This window comes from Vanellus vanellus (genome assembly GCF_965231255.1).
Source record: "Vanellus vanellus genome assembly, chromosome: 2".
In the NCBI taxonomy this organism is placed as follows: domain Eukaryota; kingdom Metazoa; phylum Chordata; class Aves; order Charadriiformes; family Charadriidae; genus Vanellus; species Vanellus vanellus.
Genome location: NC_138906.1, coordinates 118343673 through 118364202, shown reverse-complemented (window position 1 = coordinate 118364202; position 20530 = coordinate 118343673). Strand labels below are relative to the sequence as shown.

Here is a 20530-nt window from a genome sequence, read left to right as displayed (position 1 = left end):
TTTAAATTTTTTTTTTTTTTTTAAGCATTTCAAACCCTTTTAAGCATCTCCAAGAAACATCTTGGCAACCACACAGTTAGTAAGCAAGGATTTAATTTATTTATTTCTAACTTAAAAAAAAAAAAAAACAAACCAAAAATTTACACTTGAACTTTTATTCTTTCTGCCCAAAATTGTTCTTCCCTCACTCCAATGGTTGCAGTGACACCCACTGGCTGTGGCAGGCCGAGTTTCAGAGAGTCATCACTAAAATGCTTCAGCACATAGACAAGATCACTAGGAGAGAAACCCAGAAAAATACTGCAATCCAAAAGCTGGCATTTTGTCAGCTCGCTTAGTATTATAGCTCAGTACCTGCATTCAATACAGCTTTCTTCCATTAATAGCTTTAATAAGTAATTAATGATCAACAATTACTTGATAAGTATAATAAAACATACATTTGTATAAAATTAGTAGTTAATTAATAATTCCCACTGCTTGGGCAGTGGAACATATTAGTCCATTCTATGCTTACGTGGTCTTTGGCAAGCCTGTGAAGTAGTACTAGTACTAGGTTTTAGTTTTTAATCTGAAAAAACACTAAACTGAGCTGGTACACCACTGCCTGCCTGGCTGGCAGAGGAGTCATTTTAGCTACTCCAGAACTCATTTATGCTTTTGTAGGCTTCTTTGTATACACCAGCATATTTCTTTTAGTACCCTCAAGCAGTATTTTTCTCATTTCACACATAGGAAAGAGGGGAAACACAGAACTAAGTGACTTAAGTAAAGACTCCCAGGAAACCCATGGAACCCAAATCTAACAAATCCCAATCTAATGGCCTCAATTAGAAGATGACTTGTTTCTTCAACTCTATTAGAGCAATCTCTCTATAACATATGTAAGTTCTTAATGTTTAAACAAAATTATCCAAGTTTAAGCTTGAACACAAACAAATAGCTCCTATTACACAAAGCGCTCACCAAAAGAAAAGGCTAAGTTTTAATTTAACTACAACCTGATGGCTTGGAAAGGATCAAGGGAAACTTCAGAAATACTTGGAATAAAAAATGAGGAAAAAAAAAAAAAAAGAGAACTACTTTTAGCGTGCTCTATGGCATGAGCCAAGAGCAAATGGCTCCTGGCTGTGAGCACGCAAGGTATGTTTGCTGACTTACTCAGATTAAAAGCATTTTAGTCAACTTTACGTTATTTCCCGCACCTCAGCCATAACGTTCTCTCCAGAGAAGGGTCAGAAGCAGAACTATTATATTCATGGAAAACACATTTATACAGGACTTCCCGCAGAGCTGAAAAAAAAAAAAAAAGTTATCCAATGCCTTCCCAGCCAAACTTCCTCCTGAAGTGAAAAATCCTTCCCTTTGATAAGAAAGTTGTGTCAGACCACATTTCTGTCCCTGACAAAAGAACCGCTCTCCCTTGGCTTGCTCCAGTTTTGGCAGCTGTGCTCAGCAGAACCACACTGCTCTTCCCAGCTAGTCACCACACTTAACAGAGCCACCAGCTTATCTTTGACCTCAACAATAAAATAAAAATGAACTACGCACAAGCACACAGTTACTGTGGGTAACACTACCCACCTCAGCTCCGAGGCAGTCAGTTCTCCTCTGGGTTAGAAATTCCATCAATAACCTAACACGTCGTTAAAGCCCTCTCTCTCCTCCCCCCTCTGACTCTTCCCCCCCCCCCCCCCCCTCCACTTCCAGACACAGCTATCTACAGAGGTCTTCAATGCTGCATATACATGGTTCACAGCAAAATAAGCTAAGCTTGTTGGCTTTCCTGCTTCTCTCAGATGCTCTTTCCATATCAGAAGAAAATAAAGTGTGGGGAGGGACACTTTCACTCAAACACTGAAAGCTGGTGTCTTTTAGATACCCTTGTTTCTAATCCTCTGACAACCAATCCAAGGATACACACAGCTGCTTAGCAACCCTGTTCCAGAGATTTGGGGTAAGTGTCCAGAGCACCATACGGTGGTCTATGTCCAGGTTCCCTGTGGAACTGACCTCCTCTCAGGCTAGCTACCCTTCAAGAAAAGCCAGATGTACCAGCTCATGAAGAATGTTATCTTATCATGGATGCACTGCACTTCTGCTCTCACTGCTAGCTACTACTGACAGGGTATTGAGCCACAAAGATGTCTTAAGCTATACCTACCCTTCAAGCAAAGGTGTAACATAGCATCACCCAAGTTAGCATCTGGCCATGACAGGGAAGAGCTTAACCTAGGATGTGCTGAGCCCTTACCTGTCTTCCCTAGAAAAACCTGCCAGCCGCAGCACACATCTATTAATATTCCTATGAGCATTCAAGCTGGCTAGCTTAATGGTTAAACACCTGTACCTGATAAAACAATCAGGCCTAATTGTGTAGGAAAGGATGGGCCAAATCCAAGAATTCCAGGAGTAGCAGTGATGCCCCCATTGATTTCCTCTCAGAACTACATGCTATCCGAAAAAAAGTAAGGCAGCCCTACATTTGAGAATTGAAGATGGACAGAAAAGAAAAAAACAGACCAAATCAACATGAGAGAATAAAGTCCTTTCTTTGTCCTGGAAAGTTACAGAGGATAACACTACATCTCCTATAACCCCACAAGCACATCCTCACACCCTGTGGAAGGATCTTCTTGGGAGAGATAGGGTGGTGGTGGGGAACAGATGGGACAGACACATGGGATATGTTTGATTTCAGCCAATCCAGACAGCAAGCAGCAATTATGGCAGCATTTTTGGCTAAATGAAAATTGGCAAAAGAAATGCAAACCAGTCGCAGTTCTCATCCAGAAAAGGGGGAGAAAAAAAAAAAAAAAGGTACTTCCCCTGCTAAATCCTCCTTTTTTTCTTAAGACTATTTGACTACCTCCTTAATGTTGAGAAACTCCTGCAAAAGCAAAGCTATGAAATCATCCAGTGACTAAATTTTCCTGGAGTGCTCAATAATGGCTTACCAAATCTTGGTGTCACCATTTGATTCAGCATAGCAGATACAGCCTAAAATTAAATGTCCGGTATCCCAACTTTGTTAATGAAGATATACTTTTCATATCTAATCCACTTCCATGCTACTTGTCCTGAGCTGACATTACTTCATGGGTAAGTAGATGCCCAGAGGGCTTGGCCCACTCAACTTTACTTGGCTGCAACACGGTGAAAGAATAAGTGGCCTTCAACTCCTGCCTGCTGCAGGGCAAGCACCTCACAGAGCTAATTACTGACCAGTTGATCTGTAGTAGCTTTTTACACTGCTGCCTGTTTGCAGGCACACACAGTTCACAGTAAATCCAAGTCAAGGTCACTTCCCCCTTTACATCCTTTTGCGCGTGTCCTGGGAAAAGAGTTGTATTAGGTGGAACAGCAGATTCATAACTTCTGCTACAGGGACTGGCTTGTAAATCCCACACCTTCCTTCTCCACCTGTGGAACAGTTCCAGTTTAACTCTAGGACATATTACTCCATGGAGATGTGGTGCGGAGGCACTTGTCTGCAGTGGCAAGACACAGGAGATGACAGGGTTACAGCAGGATTCAGTGTATCCATCACACAAGCTCTCAGGAGAGGGAACAGAAGAATTCAAAACTCTTCAAGAGACTACTCTGCTCACAGTCAAATTTGCCATCTGAGTTTGTCACCTCACAAAATTCTTAAGAATTAGGCCTATGACTGCACTTTAGTTTTAGGTTTCCCTGTGCCCTTATTTTAACACATTTTTCTGTCCCAACAAGGTCTGAAGTGCTTCCAGACTCTATGCTCTCCACACAAAGCAGTGAGAGTTTCAGAGGACAAGTTACATGAAGACTCCCTCAGCCTTAAATATAATCAGAATGACCTGACTGAAACCCAAGAATAGTATGAATTAGGTGCTTTAAGTGCCCTGTGCTATAGATCAGATAAATAGAGTAAAAAACCTTGGGCTTGATGCTTTGAATTGTAAGGGTATACTAGGAACAGCTTAACTAAGCCCTTTGTATTAGGACATGCAGCCTACATAGATCTGAAGTAGTCTCTATTTTACAGGTCTCATCACAAAGAAGGAAGAAGGATAGCATTGTCTTTCAAAGCCAACAAATGACATAACATGCTCATTGAAAAATAAACGCTGTATAAACGCTATTTATTTTATATCGCTTTCATACAGATTATCACAAGACACATTATGATCATATAAAGAGTGGAGATTACGCAATCTGGAAGAGTATTACTTGGAACGTGGTTTCAGATTTAGTTTATTCAAAGAGGTAGAACTTTTTCATAATTCTCTATGGAGGCAGCAAGAAGCCAAACAACAGAAACGTTCTCTATTCAAACCACCTATGCTCTTGCAAGCAATCCTACTGAACTGAACAGACTTCCTCCGGGCAACTCAAGTGGGCAAGATACACACGACTAGGAGACAGTAACCTCCATCCAGAGTGAGTTTCTCTGGGTAGTACCTTTTCAGCAAAAACAGAACATGAGATATGGTAAAATGGAAATTTCAGGCAGCCTATGGATATATAAAAAAAAAAAAAAACAACCCAAACCACAATTGAACCATACCACTCACCCTGAAACATTTACTTGTTCCTGATTTTCCTCATATGGTTGAAAACCGCTGCAACTAGACAAAAAGAAGCACCTCTACCCTACCACTGCCACCGAAGTGGTAGCCACAAACTTTTTTATACTGCCAATATAGAGAAATAAGGGTTGCTGATAAAGGGCTGCTAAGACTGACTTCAGGAACTCCCCCTTTCAGTACATGCAATTGAGAATGGAATCAGACACAAGGATAGGGCCCCACTCTGCTTACGTGAAGGCACTGTGCCAACTTCAGTGTAATGGAGATTAATTTTAATGAGTCAAGGAAAGCACTATATTGAGAAGGGACACATTGAGAAAGATGGGGGGGGGGGGGGGGCAGTTCTGCCATAAAAAAAACAAACAAAGAATTGAAAAGAGGAGTTGAGTAGTGAGGGACAGAAGCACTGGAGATATGAAACAAAAACTGTAACAGATGCAAAAGAGAGTGACAAGACTTGCAAACATGAAGGTAAGGAAGGCCCCTCGTTAATTCAGCACGTGTAAGTGAGAACCTGTGCCAACTTGAATGACATTGACCATATTTCAGATTCCTATTTGTGAAATATGACTTTGGTAGAAGGGTTGGAAATTTTTGTCTAGGGAATAGCTGTCTGGTCTGTTCAGCCTCTTGGTAGAAAGATAATGAGTTACTTCAAACTTCTGTCTCCAAGTAACTTGCATACTCAGGGAAGCCTTGAGAAGCTGGACATTCCTTCCACTGAGCAGACTGATAGGGTTCAAAGCATGTTTCACTATAAGCTGTGTTACTATAGGGTGGAAAATATTAATCAGCTCTAGCCATCTAGGGAGACTGTGGTTATCATTAAGAATATGCAGGACACTCATGCAAGAATTCTTTCCCCTGCCCACTGGACAAGCTCTCTCATAGTTTATCTGCTCCAATTGCATGCTTTTGAAAAAAAATCTAGACAAAATGAATACTTTCAACTAGAGCTAAAGGTAAACACTCCACTGGAACTTTGCCCTAATCAATAGTAGCAATGTTCATGTCACATGAGAGTCAGAGGATAGAATATGGTGCTTACTGAAGTCAGCAAATAAGCTAATTATACTTAGCCTGCTTGAAGAAGGGGACAAGTGAGGTCTGGTCCACCCACGTATTAATGCAATCATCATTATCCTTATCCCTTGTTTGCTTTGTGCTTATATTACAAAAAAACTTGTCACCAACGGAGGGTGATGCTGACCCCTTGTGGAAGAAATACTCGTGCGTTTTAGGATGCACAAGCGTCACTGGGGAAATCAGCTCAGACTTAAGTTTATCTAGCTACTTCCCTCAGATTTATTTTTAAAGAAAACTCAGTGAAACTGTGTTATAGTGTTGCGAGGGGTCAGTATATTCTCACAAGTGTATTTTCCTGATTTTAGGCAATTTGGCAGCAATTAAATTTTGTGTTATCATCTTTATGGCAGTCAAGTAAGCCCCAACAAATCCCAACTATAAGTAGTAGATTTTACACTAAATTTCCTACAACTTGAAAGTCTTGCATTGTAACAGGATAAAACTTTTACATTATCAGCTAGCATAGTTCTTGATTTCTAATGTAATTTAAACTCATTTCAATCCATTGTAGCATTACTAAAAACTTTTTTTTTTTTCCCAGTTATTTTCTGGATACCTGGGACGTACTACTGTCATCACTGCAAAAGAAACAAAGTATTTAAATCCCTAAAGTAACTTTCATCCAAAATCTTTTCAGAAGCATCAAGAACAGTGTTGATAGGCTTCATTCTTCAAAGTAAAAGCTTTCCTATGTATGCTACTTCTGTTGACTTGAATCTGGCTGCATAAAGCACAAGAACAAGATCTTCAATTATATTGGTTCTGACTAACTGAAATTACCTTTCCATCTTGTGGAATACCAAGCCTGAAAAGGAAGGCTTATCACTTTTATTCAACTACTGCTGCTAATTTTTCTTCCCTAAATAAAACAGGTTTCTCAGCCTTTCCTCATAACAGAGGTACTCCACTCCCTTGATCACCTTTGTAGCCCTTTGCTGGACTCTCTCCAGCAGTTCCCTGTCTTTCTTGAACTGGGGAGCCCAGAATTGGACACAGTACTCTAGATGTGACCTCACCAGGGCAGAGCAGAGGGGGAGGATAACCTCCCTCGACCTGCTGGCCACACTCTTTTTAATCCACCCCAGGAGACCATTTGACCTCTTGGCCACCAGGACACATTGCTGGCTCATAGTCGACTTCTTGGCCACCAGGACTCCCAGGTCCTTCTTTGCAGAGCTGCTTTCCAGCAGGTCAACCCCTACCCTGTACCTGTGTATGGGGTTATTCCTTCCTGGGTGCAGAACCCTACACTTGCCTTTGTTGAACTTCATTAGGTTCCTCTCCGCCCAACACTCCAGCCTGTCCAGGTCTTGCTGTATGGCAGCACAGCCTTCTGGGGTGTCAGCCACTCCTTCCAGTGGAGAATTGCCCTCTGCCTTTAACTAAATGTCAAATCTGAAGAAAGTCTCCACAGTTTCATCACCCTTGCTGCAAACAGATGGCTGCATTATTGGATACAACTAGAATTAGAACAGCAAAGTGCATTATACAGAGATTAATTATATTATACAGTATTTATATTATAAAGTATTAGATTATTATATTATACAGTATGAAGCAGCCTTCTCAAAATCTAAAAACATCAATATCAAACAAGCAAAGACAGCAGCTTCCGTTGTGACCAACATTAGAGGCTGAATCCCTAGAGACCAAGTCTTAAGCCTATGCCAATGCTGTTACCATCACTCTCAATGAATAGGTACAGAGAAGTATGTGAACTGCTTGTAAATCCCAAAGCAAAGAACAAGTGGCAATTAAAAATGTATTTTGACAATTTGGATCAATTGTTTTCAAATAGTAAGTTTAAAAAAAAAAAAGACATCTGAAAATACCATGTTTTCATACAGCTCTGTCATATAAACCAAGAAGAAATCTTGAAAAATGAAAAGAAACCAAGGAAGAGAGCAACAAACTTTATTCTGTCAATTCATTTTTCACCTGTACACTATGATAAATTAAAACACTAAGTCTGGTTGGTTTTGTTGCTTTTCATTACATTTTTTTTTTTTTTAATGCAAATGCATCCATTAAACTGAATCCTAAACGTATAAACTGTGATGCAGCAACTGTTGTCTCAGAATATGGGAGTTACCTTACCTGGCAGGAGATTTTTAAATGATCACATTCACATAGCCAGATCTGTAAAGGCCATTCAGTTATGAGTAAACCCAGAGTCCAATGTAAACTTAACAGCAGCTCTAATCAGTATTACGAACTGACTATTTACAGAAAAATTTGCACACATGCCACAGATAAAAATTTAAAATCCACCTTTTTGTTGTTACATAACCCACCCTTCATACTTCTTCTGTGCTGCTTAAACAATATTTGAGTATCTGGGAGATTCAAAGGCACATAACTTTTCCAATTTCGCTACAAACTCTTCAGGGATGCATTATGAAGAACCAGATTTTTTTTTTTTTTTTAAGTTTGGATTACAAGCTTTCTCAATAAATAAAGTCTGGTGCACTTTTAAACATTATATGTCAACAGCTAACAAAGTTACCAAGCATTTGTTCACATATACAATTTTCTAATTCCATGGTGAAATCTACAACTAAGGAGGAGGAAGTCAAATGAGCCACCAGTCCCTTCCCAATGACGTGTGCACAAAAATCAGTATTAGTTCAGTCCAATTACAGTTTTAAATCAAAGCTTTTGAGAAAGTCAGCATATATAATAAGTTTTATTAACCATACAGTACATTAGCATTTCCTTTGAAAAGCTTAGACCTTGCTAAGCAGTTTTAATGAAAGCAATTATATAATGCTAGCTGCATACAGAAATCCACTACATTGACAAAGGCAACCTTAAATTTCTCCAATAAACAGTCATGTCAAAATCTACAATTTACTGAAAATACAAAGTTGGTTTTAACAAAAGCAAAAATGTTCCTGTGGTTCAGTAAAATCTGTTTTCTAACATGAATAGTTTGCACTCATAAAGACACTAAGCTTGGGACAAATAAAGTATTTCCTAGAAGCTCAAAATGAGATTTAAATTTTTGTAACTATGAAATGGCATGCAAACATACAGATTTGTTGCCAAATATTTCTCTCTCTCTCTCTCTCTCTCATAAGAGACTTACTGGGCCAGAGTAAAGCAGGCATTTTTACATGTTTGTTTATACAATGGCCTCTCCCCTCACATTAAAAATGTCACATACAGAACATTTTATCAGCTGTCTTTGTCACAAATGCTGCTTCTGTAAATTTGAATACTATGCCCTTCAGACCTCCATGACTGGTGCAACAATCAAACAACTTTCAGAAGAAAGCTTAACAAAACCTAAGTTTGTCAATTTTCCTTTACAGAAAGTATATACAAGTTTATAAATCCATGGCAGGGCTGTTATAATTATATTAACATCAACCCATCAACTGGATTCAAAAGATACTTGCATTCTGTAAGGACTCTATGGCTGCTGCCCATTCAACAGTTCTATCAAGGCACTGTACAGTCATTAAATCTCTAATATTCTCCAAGATGTGATGAAGAATATTGTGAATGTGTTTAAGTTGTTAAAAAGCCCTGAGTCAGAACTTTTATGTTTACACAGGCTTAGCTATAAAAATGTCACATACTAAAACTTCTGCAGATAACAGTTTTGCTTTGTCAACACAAACAAGTTATGAAATGCATAAAAAGACAATATTACAAATCCTAGCAACTTATGCAAGAACGATATATAATGTACATTGTGGCAAATCACACGCTTCCATTGTACATAATTTATACAGTCAGTGAAAAACCTTTGCAATGTATTCAGACATCAAAACTGATGAAGCAAAACAAAACTGATGCGATCCCCATCCCTTCCCAAAGACAAAGAACAACTAGAGAGGAATTCAGTACTTTGACAGAAAGGAGGTAGGACTGCTAAAAGTTAGCCTGTAGTGTTGTTGTGTTTGGTTTGTTGTTTTGTTTTGGTTTTTTTTTGTTTTGTTTTGTTTTGTTTTGTTTTTTTTTTTTTTTAAGTGAAAACTTGACCCATACAGCACAAAGAACAGGACAGGCTCTTCGGTTCACCAGCTGCTACCAGAGGACTAAAATTAAGTTTCTGACATTTGATTTTGTAAAGGAGGCGTAGATGACTAGCTCAAATCAGCTTCTTCAAACAATTTAGTGTTTACACAAACTGCAATTCTGTGATTAATACTGCTAAAAATAATTAGGCGTACATAAAACTTCATCTCTAGAAAATATCTACGCGAGAAAGACTTAAATCAGATTATTGTTAAAGACCATTTCATGTCCTTAAAAGAAGCTAAAATACCGATCGTAAGACTATGCTAACAAGGCACAAGTACTTGTGCAAATCTGCTATATCCTCACCCAGTCCAAGTTAAGAACAACACAGCCTAATCAAACTTGCACATTTACAAAGTAACTTGTATATTCTCTTGCCAGTCTAATTTTCAGTGTTCACTTCAGCAAAATGGGATTCCTCCAAACCCCAACACATAAGTGCACAGTATTTCAATAAATGGGAAGTAGGTACTAATAACCCAAATTTTAAGAAGTGCCACGTAAGCTTAGCGTATAGTGAGTGACAGTATGGTTGGGGAAAAAAAGTCTTAGTTATACAAAAGTTAACAAGCTACAACTATTTAGCATACTCTGTTAGCCTCTTAGGTTGTCTTCATACTTTAAATCACTGTGTACTGATCATGTATGTGTTTTACTGAATCGGAAAAATGGAAAGTGTTGTACTTAAACATCTGAGCATACCTCATATCTGAACAATACGTATTATTAGGTGTCTTCTTGATTGTTCCAAGAAACAAACTGAGATATTTCATCCAATTTCATTTCAAAACTGCTATTAAATACTGGGGGATAATCGTAAGAAATGTAGCTTTCAAATCTTACATTTTACGATTTTATAGTATATTAAAGATAAATGCCTTACTGATTTTTCTCTCATTTTCACTTTGCTCCCTAATAATAGTTACAATAATGAGATTTACACTTTAATCTTTTGCTGAAGACAGAGGTACAATGACATATCCTCAATTCTCCCACTTATTATGATCCCCTTTGGCTTACAACCGAGCTTCTGTTTTTCACTCTTCGATTATTTGTTACCCAATTAAACATTTGCACTCTGTGCACATTGCACAGATGATACCAGACTAAATTGAGTGAGTGAACTTACTAACTTACTCAACAACACTAGTTCACCTTCTACATCAGAATCCAAAGACAGTGTGTGAATCTAAATATCTATTTCCGTAAGTGAGACTAGATTTGCAAACATTTTTCCTCAATAGGTTTTTTGAAAGACAAGGACTGTGTAGCCTTCCCAGTAAGATATAGCTCTTTCACAGGTTAATAAGAGGCCTATATCAATAATTTAAGCATGTTGGTTAGCTTGCCTACTTTCTCTAATTCAGCTGTTTCTCATGGCACCGTGATAGCATCAAGTTAAATCCCTGACATTGACATACTTCAATTTCAAGTGGCAGACAACATTGCCCAATGAGTCCAATCACAAACTTGAATGCAGTCACATACATCTGGTGTGACTACAGTATAGAAGACTACAGTTGCTCCCATAGCAATACCTTCAGTCATGGTCTCTATTCCCACAGGACCGTGATGGCATACAAGAATTACGAGTGTTAGAAAGTAACTTACTGCTTCTCTGTTGAAAAGTGTAAGACTAATAGAGCACTTGCTTATCTATGCTACAGTCTGTCTCCTGCACAGAAAGAGCACTTAACATTTTACTCCAGTTTCCCACCCAGGACACTTTCGATCTGTTCTTACTTAGCTGAATTATTCAACTGATGCAAAGTCGAAATACTTTCAAGTAATTCTGGCTTGTTCCAGTGAAAAAGAATTAGGAAAATGCCAACTGCTATATTGAGGTTTTGTTTTTGAGCTGCATTATCAAGAAGAAATCCACCCTGCCTTTGTGCTGACAACAGTTTACAGAAGTCACCTTGAAGAATAAATAGGACACAATATTCAAAATATGTCAGGGGAAACTGAGGTACAGATCTGACGCACTACAGGATAAAACTCAGAATGGATTGTCAAATGACATGTCCTGTTATAAAATTATTTTTAGAGGAAGACTGACAGGAAACTGAAGCCTACTGTAGAAAGTTCAACTGTCAGACATGCCACACACACAAAAAATAAATATTGGCCAAATGAAAATTGCAGCCAGCACTCAGGTGCACTCAGAGCTTAAGAGGAGATAGTGAAATGCCGAAATGGAATGGGAAAAAAAAAAAAAAAAAAAAAGCCTTGTATGAAAAACTTTCTAAAGCTCCTTGACATCTTGATATTCTAGAATAAGGACCCAAGAAGCAAGAAAAGGGAGGACTCTTTCATTTGGCCAAAAAGACAGATACACAGATTATCTGAGAGCAGTACTAGTATACAAAATGAAACAGACTAGTATACTGACTCCAGATTGAGATTGTGTCCAATGAAAAATTACCGAAAAGAATGATGAACATTTGCAATTCTGGATCAGGATTAAAGATGGCTATAGAAAGGCTGTGTATTACATCCCTTTGCTATGTTAAAAGCCACTCTACATACATTTTTCCAATATATCACTGTATTGTTTCCTGGAAAACTCTATATTCAGTGCTTAAAACTTACTGGTTAAAAGTTCACCTGTCTTTACAGTTTACTAGTAACATTCCTCTGAGACTTTTGCTAATGTTTGCACAATTCAGGCATACCAACATAACCTTCAAAAGACCAAGATTGATTCTCCGAAGAGACCACAATTTTGTGCCTGTACCCTTACATGGATCTTCCCCTGAACTATCCCTTTTGCCACATTTCTGACATATGCAATAAGAATTAAACGAGAAATTAATCTTAACTGCAAGTAAGGCACCTGAGTGACTCCAGTCTGGATTTCTTTATTGTTCTGCAAGAGCACATCCAAATGAAGTCTGCACAATAGCAAAGGACTGCATAAACTACGCACTCAGAAAACTGCCGAATCACTTAGGAGTAAGCACACATTCCTTTTAGCTACTAGAGATCCTTAAATCAGCATACTCTCTTCCATCCAAAAAGATGGAAGGATGTACTTGTTAACAAAATGTTAATAGTTTGCAGTTCCTGACAGTAGCACTTTCAGGGTCAGGAACACCTCTTTACAGCTACCTCCCTTCAGCCAAATTCAACTCACCTAGACACGGCTCACAAAATTCACTGCTCTGTCAGCAATATCTTCATTTGCAGTACTACCCATTGATGTTCACAGATAAGTCCTGGTGTTAACACCCAACTTAGACGAATAGGCAATATTAAATCTTCTCTTTTGCTGTGGACACTGTTTGCCTGGAGACAATAAAACTAATTTAAGACAGGAAATCTTGCCAAATCTCTAGTTTTTCCTAAATCATAGACCCAGAATTTTTAAATAGCCCACATATATATATGTTTCTCTACAACTGATAAAATTCACTCATCTGAAATGGATAACTGACCCATTGCTCCAATGTGTTCCTTTCCAGTCAAGTTAAAAACAATTCCATACAAAAGCATGTGGGTAGCAGAATTAAGAAGTTCACTATTTAAGTTAGCTTGAACCTGTTAGGCTAATGTGCAGTTTTGGGAACATAGTATTTCTAAACTAGATTTTTCTTTTCACTGTTTCCTTCCCACCCCATCGTCAGCAACAAAGGGCACGGTAAAGTTAGAATTACCTTATCATTGTATTTTGAGGCCTGATCTTACAGGAATAGTATAATATTTATTACTATTGTGTATACACCTTGTATTGATTTTACATTATTGTAATTTCAAGACAAAAATTACTGTGAGCCATAACTGTCACAGGAAATTTGAATATTCTCCAGAAAAGCATAAAACAAAAAATCCTGACTATCTGACATTAACTGATAATATAGAAAAACAACCCCTTACATCACTTGACACCTCATACATACATTAAAAAAAACATGAACGTAACCAAAATAAGATTGTCCCTTTACACTTTAAGGGGAATAAGACGACTAAGAAAATTAAAAGACTGCTTTAAATTAGCTTCAGGCTTAGATTTCTTTTTTTTTTTTTAAGAGTAATGCTAAAAGCTGACTGTTCAAATACTGTTCTCTTATTTGATGCGTTCACAGTCTTTAAACAATTACCATGCAATGAACATGTGCTACAGTATTAGAAATGTATTTGTTAGAACCCTTTACTGCCTTTCAAACTTACTAAGATTTAAATCATCAAAATGTCCTTACTATCTCATAAGCTAATAAAAGACACTGGTTCCACTACTTAATACAAAAGGATCCTTCGTTCAATTGCCTTGCGGCATATAGGGCATTCACTCATTCGGTCTCCACAAAGTTGACAAGTTCCATGGCCACAGAGAAAGATCATATTCTTCAGACGGTCCAAACAGACAGGACACATAGTCTGTAAAAGATTTTGACAAGTTACATAGTCAATGGCAGTAGTGATACAGTATTGAATATGCAATAAATAAATTCTTGATATTTAACAATAAATATGCCACCTTAAGCAGAGTAGATCATTGCCATAGCATAACCCAGCCACTAAACTGAAAACTAAGAATTTTCTTTTAAATCGCATTTATACTTCACGTTGACTTAAAATATATGGGCTTTTCCTACCCCATCATGACACAAAAACTATGTAGCTTCTTTCCAAATGTGATCCCTTTAAGTAAGGCTACCAAGTAGTAGGTTGACATCACATTTTCAATATCATTACTCAAGTTTGCAACATTAAAACATCTTTCAGCAACACTCCCCTTTATGTCATGTAATCTTCCAGTGAACACACAACACAAACAGCTTTATGTGTGCAATGCTCGGGTAATGATTTACCAATTTCGTATGCTTACCTTTAAACACCAAGCACTGAACATATGCAGAAGTAATAAAAATGCTGCTTAATCAATATTATACATAAAGATTCAATACTGGTAATTTTAGCCTTTGCTTGTGGAAGTTATCTGGATTTTTCAACCAAAAGAACACCTTGAGTTTCAAATTAAGCACAGTATGCGTGACCTTCAGTCATAACAGTAGCACAGCAAACTTTTAAAATCAGTTTTAATTGCTGAACGTTAAAGTGACAGCCAATGCCCAAAAATGATCTCCTAAAGTTCTTCAACAGTAAAGTTCATTTTGTACCAAGACACTACGGAACAATGTCCTTCACCTTTTGTCACATGCAGGAATTGAAGTTTTGGTAAGGCATGTTCCTTCACCATAAATATACTGTAGCCATATTAGGATTTCATTTATAACAGTTTATCAAAGGTTAGTAAATGAATGGATGTTATAACACAATAATTGTCAAGACCACTCTATAGTCCAACAAATCAAATCTAAGATGTCCTCAGATGTGAGACACACTACTGGTATCGAACACTTATAAAAGTTGATCTCATATATAATACGAAATACTGACAGGGCTCATATTTCAAACGCAAATTCATTTTATCACCACCTTGCACCTGTGACTTGTTTTCATACTCATCATTGGGGGGTTACGTCAGTTTGTTCATCTCATAAAACAGAACCCACAGCAGGAACCCCATTCAGTATAGCCTTAAAGCATACTTTCTATGGAATCAATAGGTATTACTTCCTCAGGTAGACGGCTTAGCTGAAGACCAAAAAAAATTCACCATCAGTCTGCTTATACAGTTTAAATTGGCATGGAATCCAGCCAAACGCCTATTTTAATCTCCAGGATACCAGTATAATGGGCTAGCAGGAATACAAAACTTCCAAATAAAACCTTATGTCAATTTATGTTTAAAAAAAACCCACCCTTCTTTTTTCTCAAAAATGCTGTGCTCCAGCTTTGTCAGAATTTCCACAGTACTACAACACACACTCAAACTAAAAATTTGCAAAAGACCAACTAACTATCTGTCAGTCAGTCCTGCTTATTTTTCCATTCACACCAAGTCATCATCTACACATCCCAATGGGGCAAAATTAAAGCATTCTTCCTCCAGTAACCTACAGTCTTCAAATATCAACAAAACAGCTATTTCCAATGAATATCTAGCTATCCTCTGACAAATGTCTATAACCTGATAGTATTGACATGATGTCCTTTGACAAAGGACTGACAAAGCAAACCCAAATCTTATCTTTGGAGAAAAAACTTGTAGCCTTTGTTCTACGTTTTTAGCATAATCGTTCGCTTTTGTGCCTAAATATAATGTCAGAATTACTGGTTAAAAGAGTCTGTTTCTCTCCAAATGTCACACCATCACTTGAAAATATATCCATCAAGAGACTGAAATAATAAAACCCAAAATCTGTTCAAATACCATTACTTTTGATTGTTTCATTCAGTGAAGCACAGAAATCCTCACATTTTCTTTTTATAGATTTCTGCAATTGCATGCAGTATTTCAAATTGCCCAATTTCTCCAGCTTAGTACAAATGCAGAGTATTTAAAATACATTAGCTGTTTAATTTCTTAATATAATATTATTTTAACATTTAGGTTACTTCATACAGTAGGAGAATTCAGCTGGCACGAACAACTAAGCTTCCTGTTTGCTACACAATTCTATTTTGACAAGGATTTTCTCGATTAGTTCAGCAGTTCCCCAGTGGCATACAAGTCCAAATAAGTGAGTTTTATCCAACTTTCAAGGAGCATTCATTACTTAACCACCAGCTTATATGCACTTTTACAGTGGAAGAAAGTTCATTGCATGCCTTATACCCAATCTGTGCCACAGCAGCAGGAAATGAGCAGTATCTGTTTCTATTGTACTATTAGTTTGTTAGAACATCCTCTGTGTGAAACCACACTCTACTTTTTTTTCTTTATCTGCATGAATCATTTGGCTTCCATCTTTTGAAATAAAACAAATGGTATAAAAAGGTACTATAGCTGTTCTATGTGAGAATTATTTCTTTGGGTAAGCTTTTCGTATAACTGGGTTTGAACTTCAAATCAACTTTTACCACTAACAAAGTGTTTTAAACTTCTGGAAATATCAATTCCTCATTATTATGATTAGTTTTTCCAACAATATACAGGTGCATAGTGACAAAATAAATTTATTTTTAAGGAGAAGGAAAGTGATGTAAGTATGGTGAAGGAACATACAGAAGATATTAGACAGATGAGGGTGATCATGTATGAAATGGAGTGAAGGTATTACAATTACAGTCAAAAGGGTTCACATTCAGGGAATCCCTGAAGAATGGTGTGGTCATCAGATGTGGGAGATTCTGTTGACATCAGCATCACTTCTGCTTGGCACCAGAAATGGTTTTAAAAGCTTGCTGCACTAACATATTAGATTATCATTGAAGGTATGAGTTGAAACATAGGATTATACCTGCTGAAAGAGAACAAATTAATTTTAAGTACAAAAATATCAATGTAACACGAAGATCGAACTGTTAAAGCACAAATCAAAAGAATACACAATTACAGTGGAATGCTGTGCATCATCTCAAGCACAAATTTAAAAGATAAGATGACTAATTTTAATCAAATCCAACTTGCTACTCATAAGTATGATACACAACTTGCCCTGACACAAGAATAAGCAAAAAAGACACTAAGGAAAACAAGAATGAGTCTCAAGCCAAGATGCACACAAGAACAACCAGAACCACTTCTTTCTAGTCAGAAGCATCAAACAATCTTCAGTTTTATACTGATTTAAAATAAATTATTGGACAAAAGGGCATTTCAAAGCACAGGAGTGCACTTAAATTCTCAAAGCATTCCAGTATTCGATCTTTCTTACTACTGCAAATACGAAAATCAGAAAATACAACTAGTATTTAGTTATTCTCTTCTCCCTAATACAGCATAACTTTCTGATATTAGAAAGCTTCTGGCTAGCAATTCCCAAAGACAAAGCTGTTAAAAATAAAAGAGTACCCTAGGAAAGCTGAAAAAAATTGAGATCACATCCAATCAAGAAGAAAAACTGTAAAATGAAGTAGTTTTCCTTTCATGTCCCTATACATAATAGCATACCAAAACCATACCCAAACAGAACTCCAACCTTTTATAAACACCTTAAATAAACTAACAAAAAAAGAAAAAAGATACCTCTGAAGAAAACAGCTTACTTGTATTTAAGCATTCATCTGCATGTTTTGCATACATGACTTTAAATGCCAAAGCAGTAACGTTATTCATCCAATGTTAAAAAGTAAACCAGAAGCTATACAGTAGATGTAAGAAGTCAGAGATATCTAGAAACTCCAGATGTTATCATCAAGATAGACATGCATTTTTCAAATGACAATTTTTAATCTGCATGTTCCTTTAAAGACAAAAACTACAAACGAATCTGTTTTGAATTGGATATTTGTATTTCCATTACTTGGGTGTTGGCCAAGTCTCCATATGACAGGAACAGCTCTTCACAGACATGCCACTGAGGTTAAAAGTTGACAGCATATAAGCTCTCAAATTTAAGGCATTTAGAGATACGGGCTCTAAAACTGACGATCTAAACACTTTAGTCTTAGCTTTCACGCACATAAACAGCTGAGAGCAACAGCTACCAGGACTAGATGTGATGCTGCCATCATTGAACTATCACTGACTGCTGTAAGCCTACAAGAGGAAAAGGCAAGTAATACCCTAAGAACACTTCCGTTTCCTGTATCCATGAAAAGTTTTTTTCCAATTGTTATACATAGGGAAGCCAAAAATCACATTATTAGGGTTCTAAGGGAGTAAGTTCTTACAATAGTCATATACCCTGGGTGCTTTACTGCTGAAAAGTCGCAAAATCAAGTTTTTCTTTGTTCAGATGGAAAAGCAAGGAAACCATTTAGTAATCTAACACAGGAAAGTTCTGCATGTAGACAACTACTTAAGCACTTCTAATGGAACTAGACTTACAGACATAACAAATTTAAATAGGTAACTGTCAGTTATCTGAAACATTAATTTTTGGTTTTCATTAGGTTACTAAATTGCATGTAACTTAACCAATGAATAATTAATACCATTTGTAGTCAATTTGTATAAATTTCCTCCTGCAAACACTATCCATAAATACAAAAGACAAACCTTATCATTCACAGTCCAAATACTCAAATTACATGTACAGTACTTTCAAAGGTTTTAATTTTGCAACCACAAATTTTTTTGAAGAGTAGATAAACTATAGCCTTCATACAACAGGTAACTGCCAGCCACTGTTCATGAACAGACAAGTAAAGATTCAGGTAGATACAGAATAGTGAAGAATATCTATTTTTATTACTGTTCTGTGAAAATGTCTTCTGCTGTACCTATACAGCTTGGTCAGCTAAACAGGCAGAGAACATACTGACTGGGCAAAGTATCCTTTTTGTTTTAGTCACACCAACACAGATGCTCTGATAGATGGATTACCAAAGATGACAACTTGACTTTTTTTTTTAACCTGTACATAGAAGATATAAAAGCCACAACACACGCAAAAAATATTGGTTATTTAACTAAAATCTAAGAACCGAAGCACTTCAACATGTAATTTTGTTTTAAATAAGAAAAGATACCTTGGCTTTTTCAATTATTTTAGTGGTCCATAAAATTTTTATCCAGCACTTTTACCTGTTCCTTGATGTCTTGTAACTGTTGCTGCAGCTTCTGTACATCTGCATTGACATTGGTGTTATCTTTGTCTTTCTGCAAAACTGGAATGTTTCCACTTGCTGTAATTTAGAGAAAATAAAGGTATGTGATTATGCATCATTCTAATGAAATAGGAATAATTATTTCCAGTGTACTAACTACAGTTTTTCAATTATCTGAAATAATGTTAGTCAAACATATCTGATAATCTAATTAAATTCACTATAACATCACTGCAGCTCAATTCATAATGAACTACTTTGAGTTTAATGGCAAAGCTTCTTTGACAAACATTTCCTCAATAATGATGCTCAGAATGCCTGTAGCCCCTTAATGTTCTGAGTGAACATTTGTTCTCATTTGCCAGTGAAGTTCCTGCAGTAATTTTTTTTGCATGTATAAAAATAAAGTCAAATCCTTGCACATTGAAAAGACTTTTTAATCTATACAGCCAATTCTATTCGGTGTTCAAAACTGCACAAGCATCTTGAAAGCTGCTTGTTCAAAAATTGAACAAGCTCAGATTAATATTCCTGTATTTGACTGATACAGGAAGCCATGTTACTATAAGAAACAGAAAAATTGAGAAGTATTTCAAATGAAAAATTTTACATTTCCAGTGTGAGCATTAAAAACCTGATTTTAAGGATTAGTCTTATCTATTTTGGAACAGTATGACTATAATGACCTGACACCTCCCCTGGAGGTGTTCAAGGCCAGGCTGGACGTGGCCTTGGGCAACCTGGTCTAGTGAGAGGTGCCCCTGCCTATGGCAGGGGGGTTGGAACTTGATGATCTTCAAGGTCCTTTCCAACCTAAACCATTCTATGATTCTATGATATTCCAATTCATGTAAACTCAATTCAAACACTGCATACTACACATACACACAAAGAGTAAATACAAAGAATTCATAGAAATTATTCAGAGAAGTCACAAGAAGTTTAAAATCTAGTCAAAGCAGGAGACGTAAAATTGAACAATCTGTCACGAAACTTGCTTGTACCTAGATGCAGAATATTTACCATTGCTTTATCAGTCAGAGAGTTCCAGAAGTAAAAAAAAAACCAAAAAAAAAAACCCAACCCAAAACATTTATTTGCTCATCTGCACAATTAGAGACTATCTTCAGCTTTTGCTTCCTAGGATATTAATAAGCGACCAAGTAGTCATATACATTTAAACTTCTACTCCGGATGCTGGAAGCAATCCTTCAGTGTAATGACTGGTGTTACCATTGCATCTGCTGCTACCAACATAGCGAGAAGTGCAAACAGATACCTGGCTC

General features: G+C 37.0%; 1 protein-coding gene across 1 annotated transcript in view; it reads right to left on the bottom strand.

Annotated features, from left to right (window-relative positions):
- Positions 1 to 12871: 12871 nt before the first annotated feature.
- MIB1 (MIB E3 ubiquitin protein ligase 1) overlaps positions 12872 to 20530 on the bottom strand; it is a 79093-nt gene continuing 71434 nt past the window's right edge. The window contains exons 20-21 of the mRNA XM_082499669.1: positions 19222 to 19322; positions 12872 to 14060 (exon numbers count right to left, since the gene is read on the bottom strand). Coding sequence (XP_082355795.1) covers positions 13920 to 14060; positions 19222 to 19322 — 242 coding nt within the window. The 3' untranslated portion in view covers positions 12872 to 13919. The remainder of the gene's footprint in view (positions 14061 to 19221; positions 19323 to 20530) is intronic.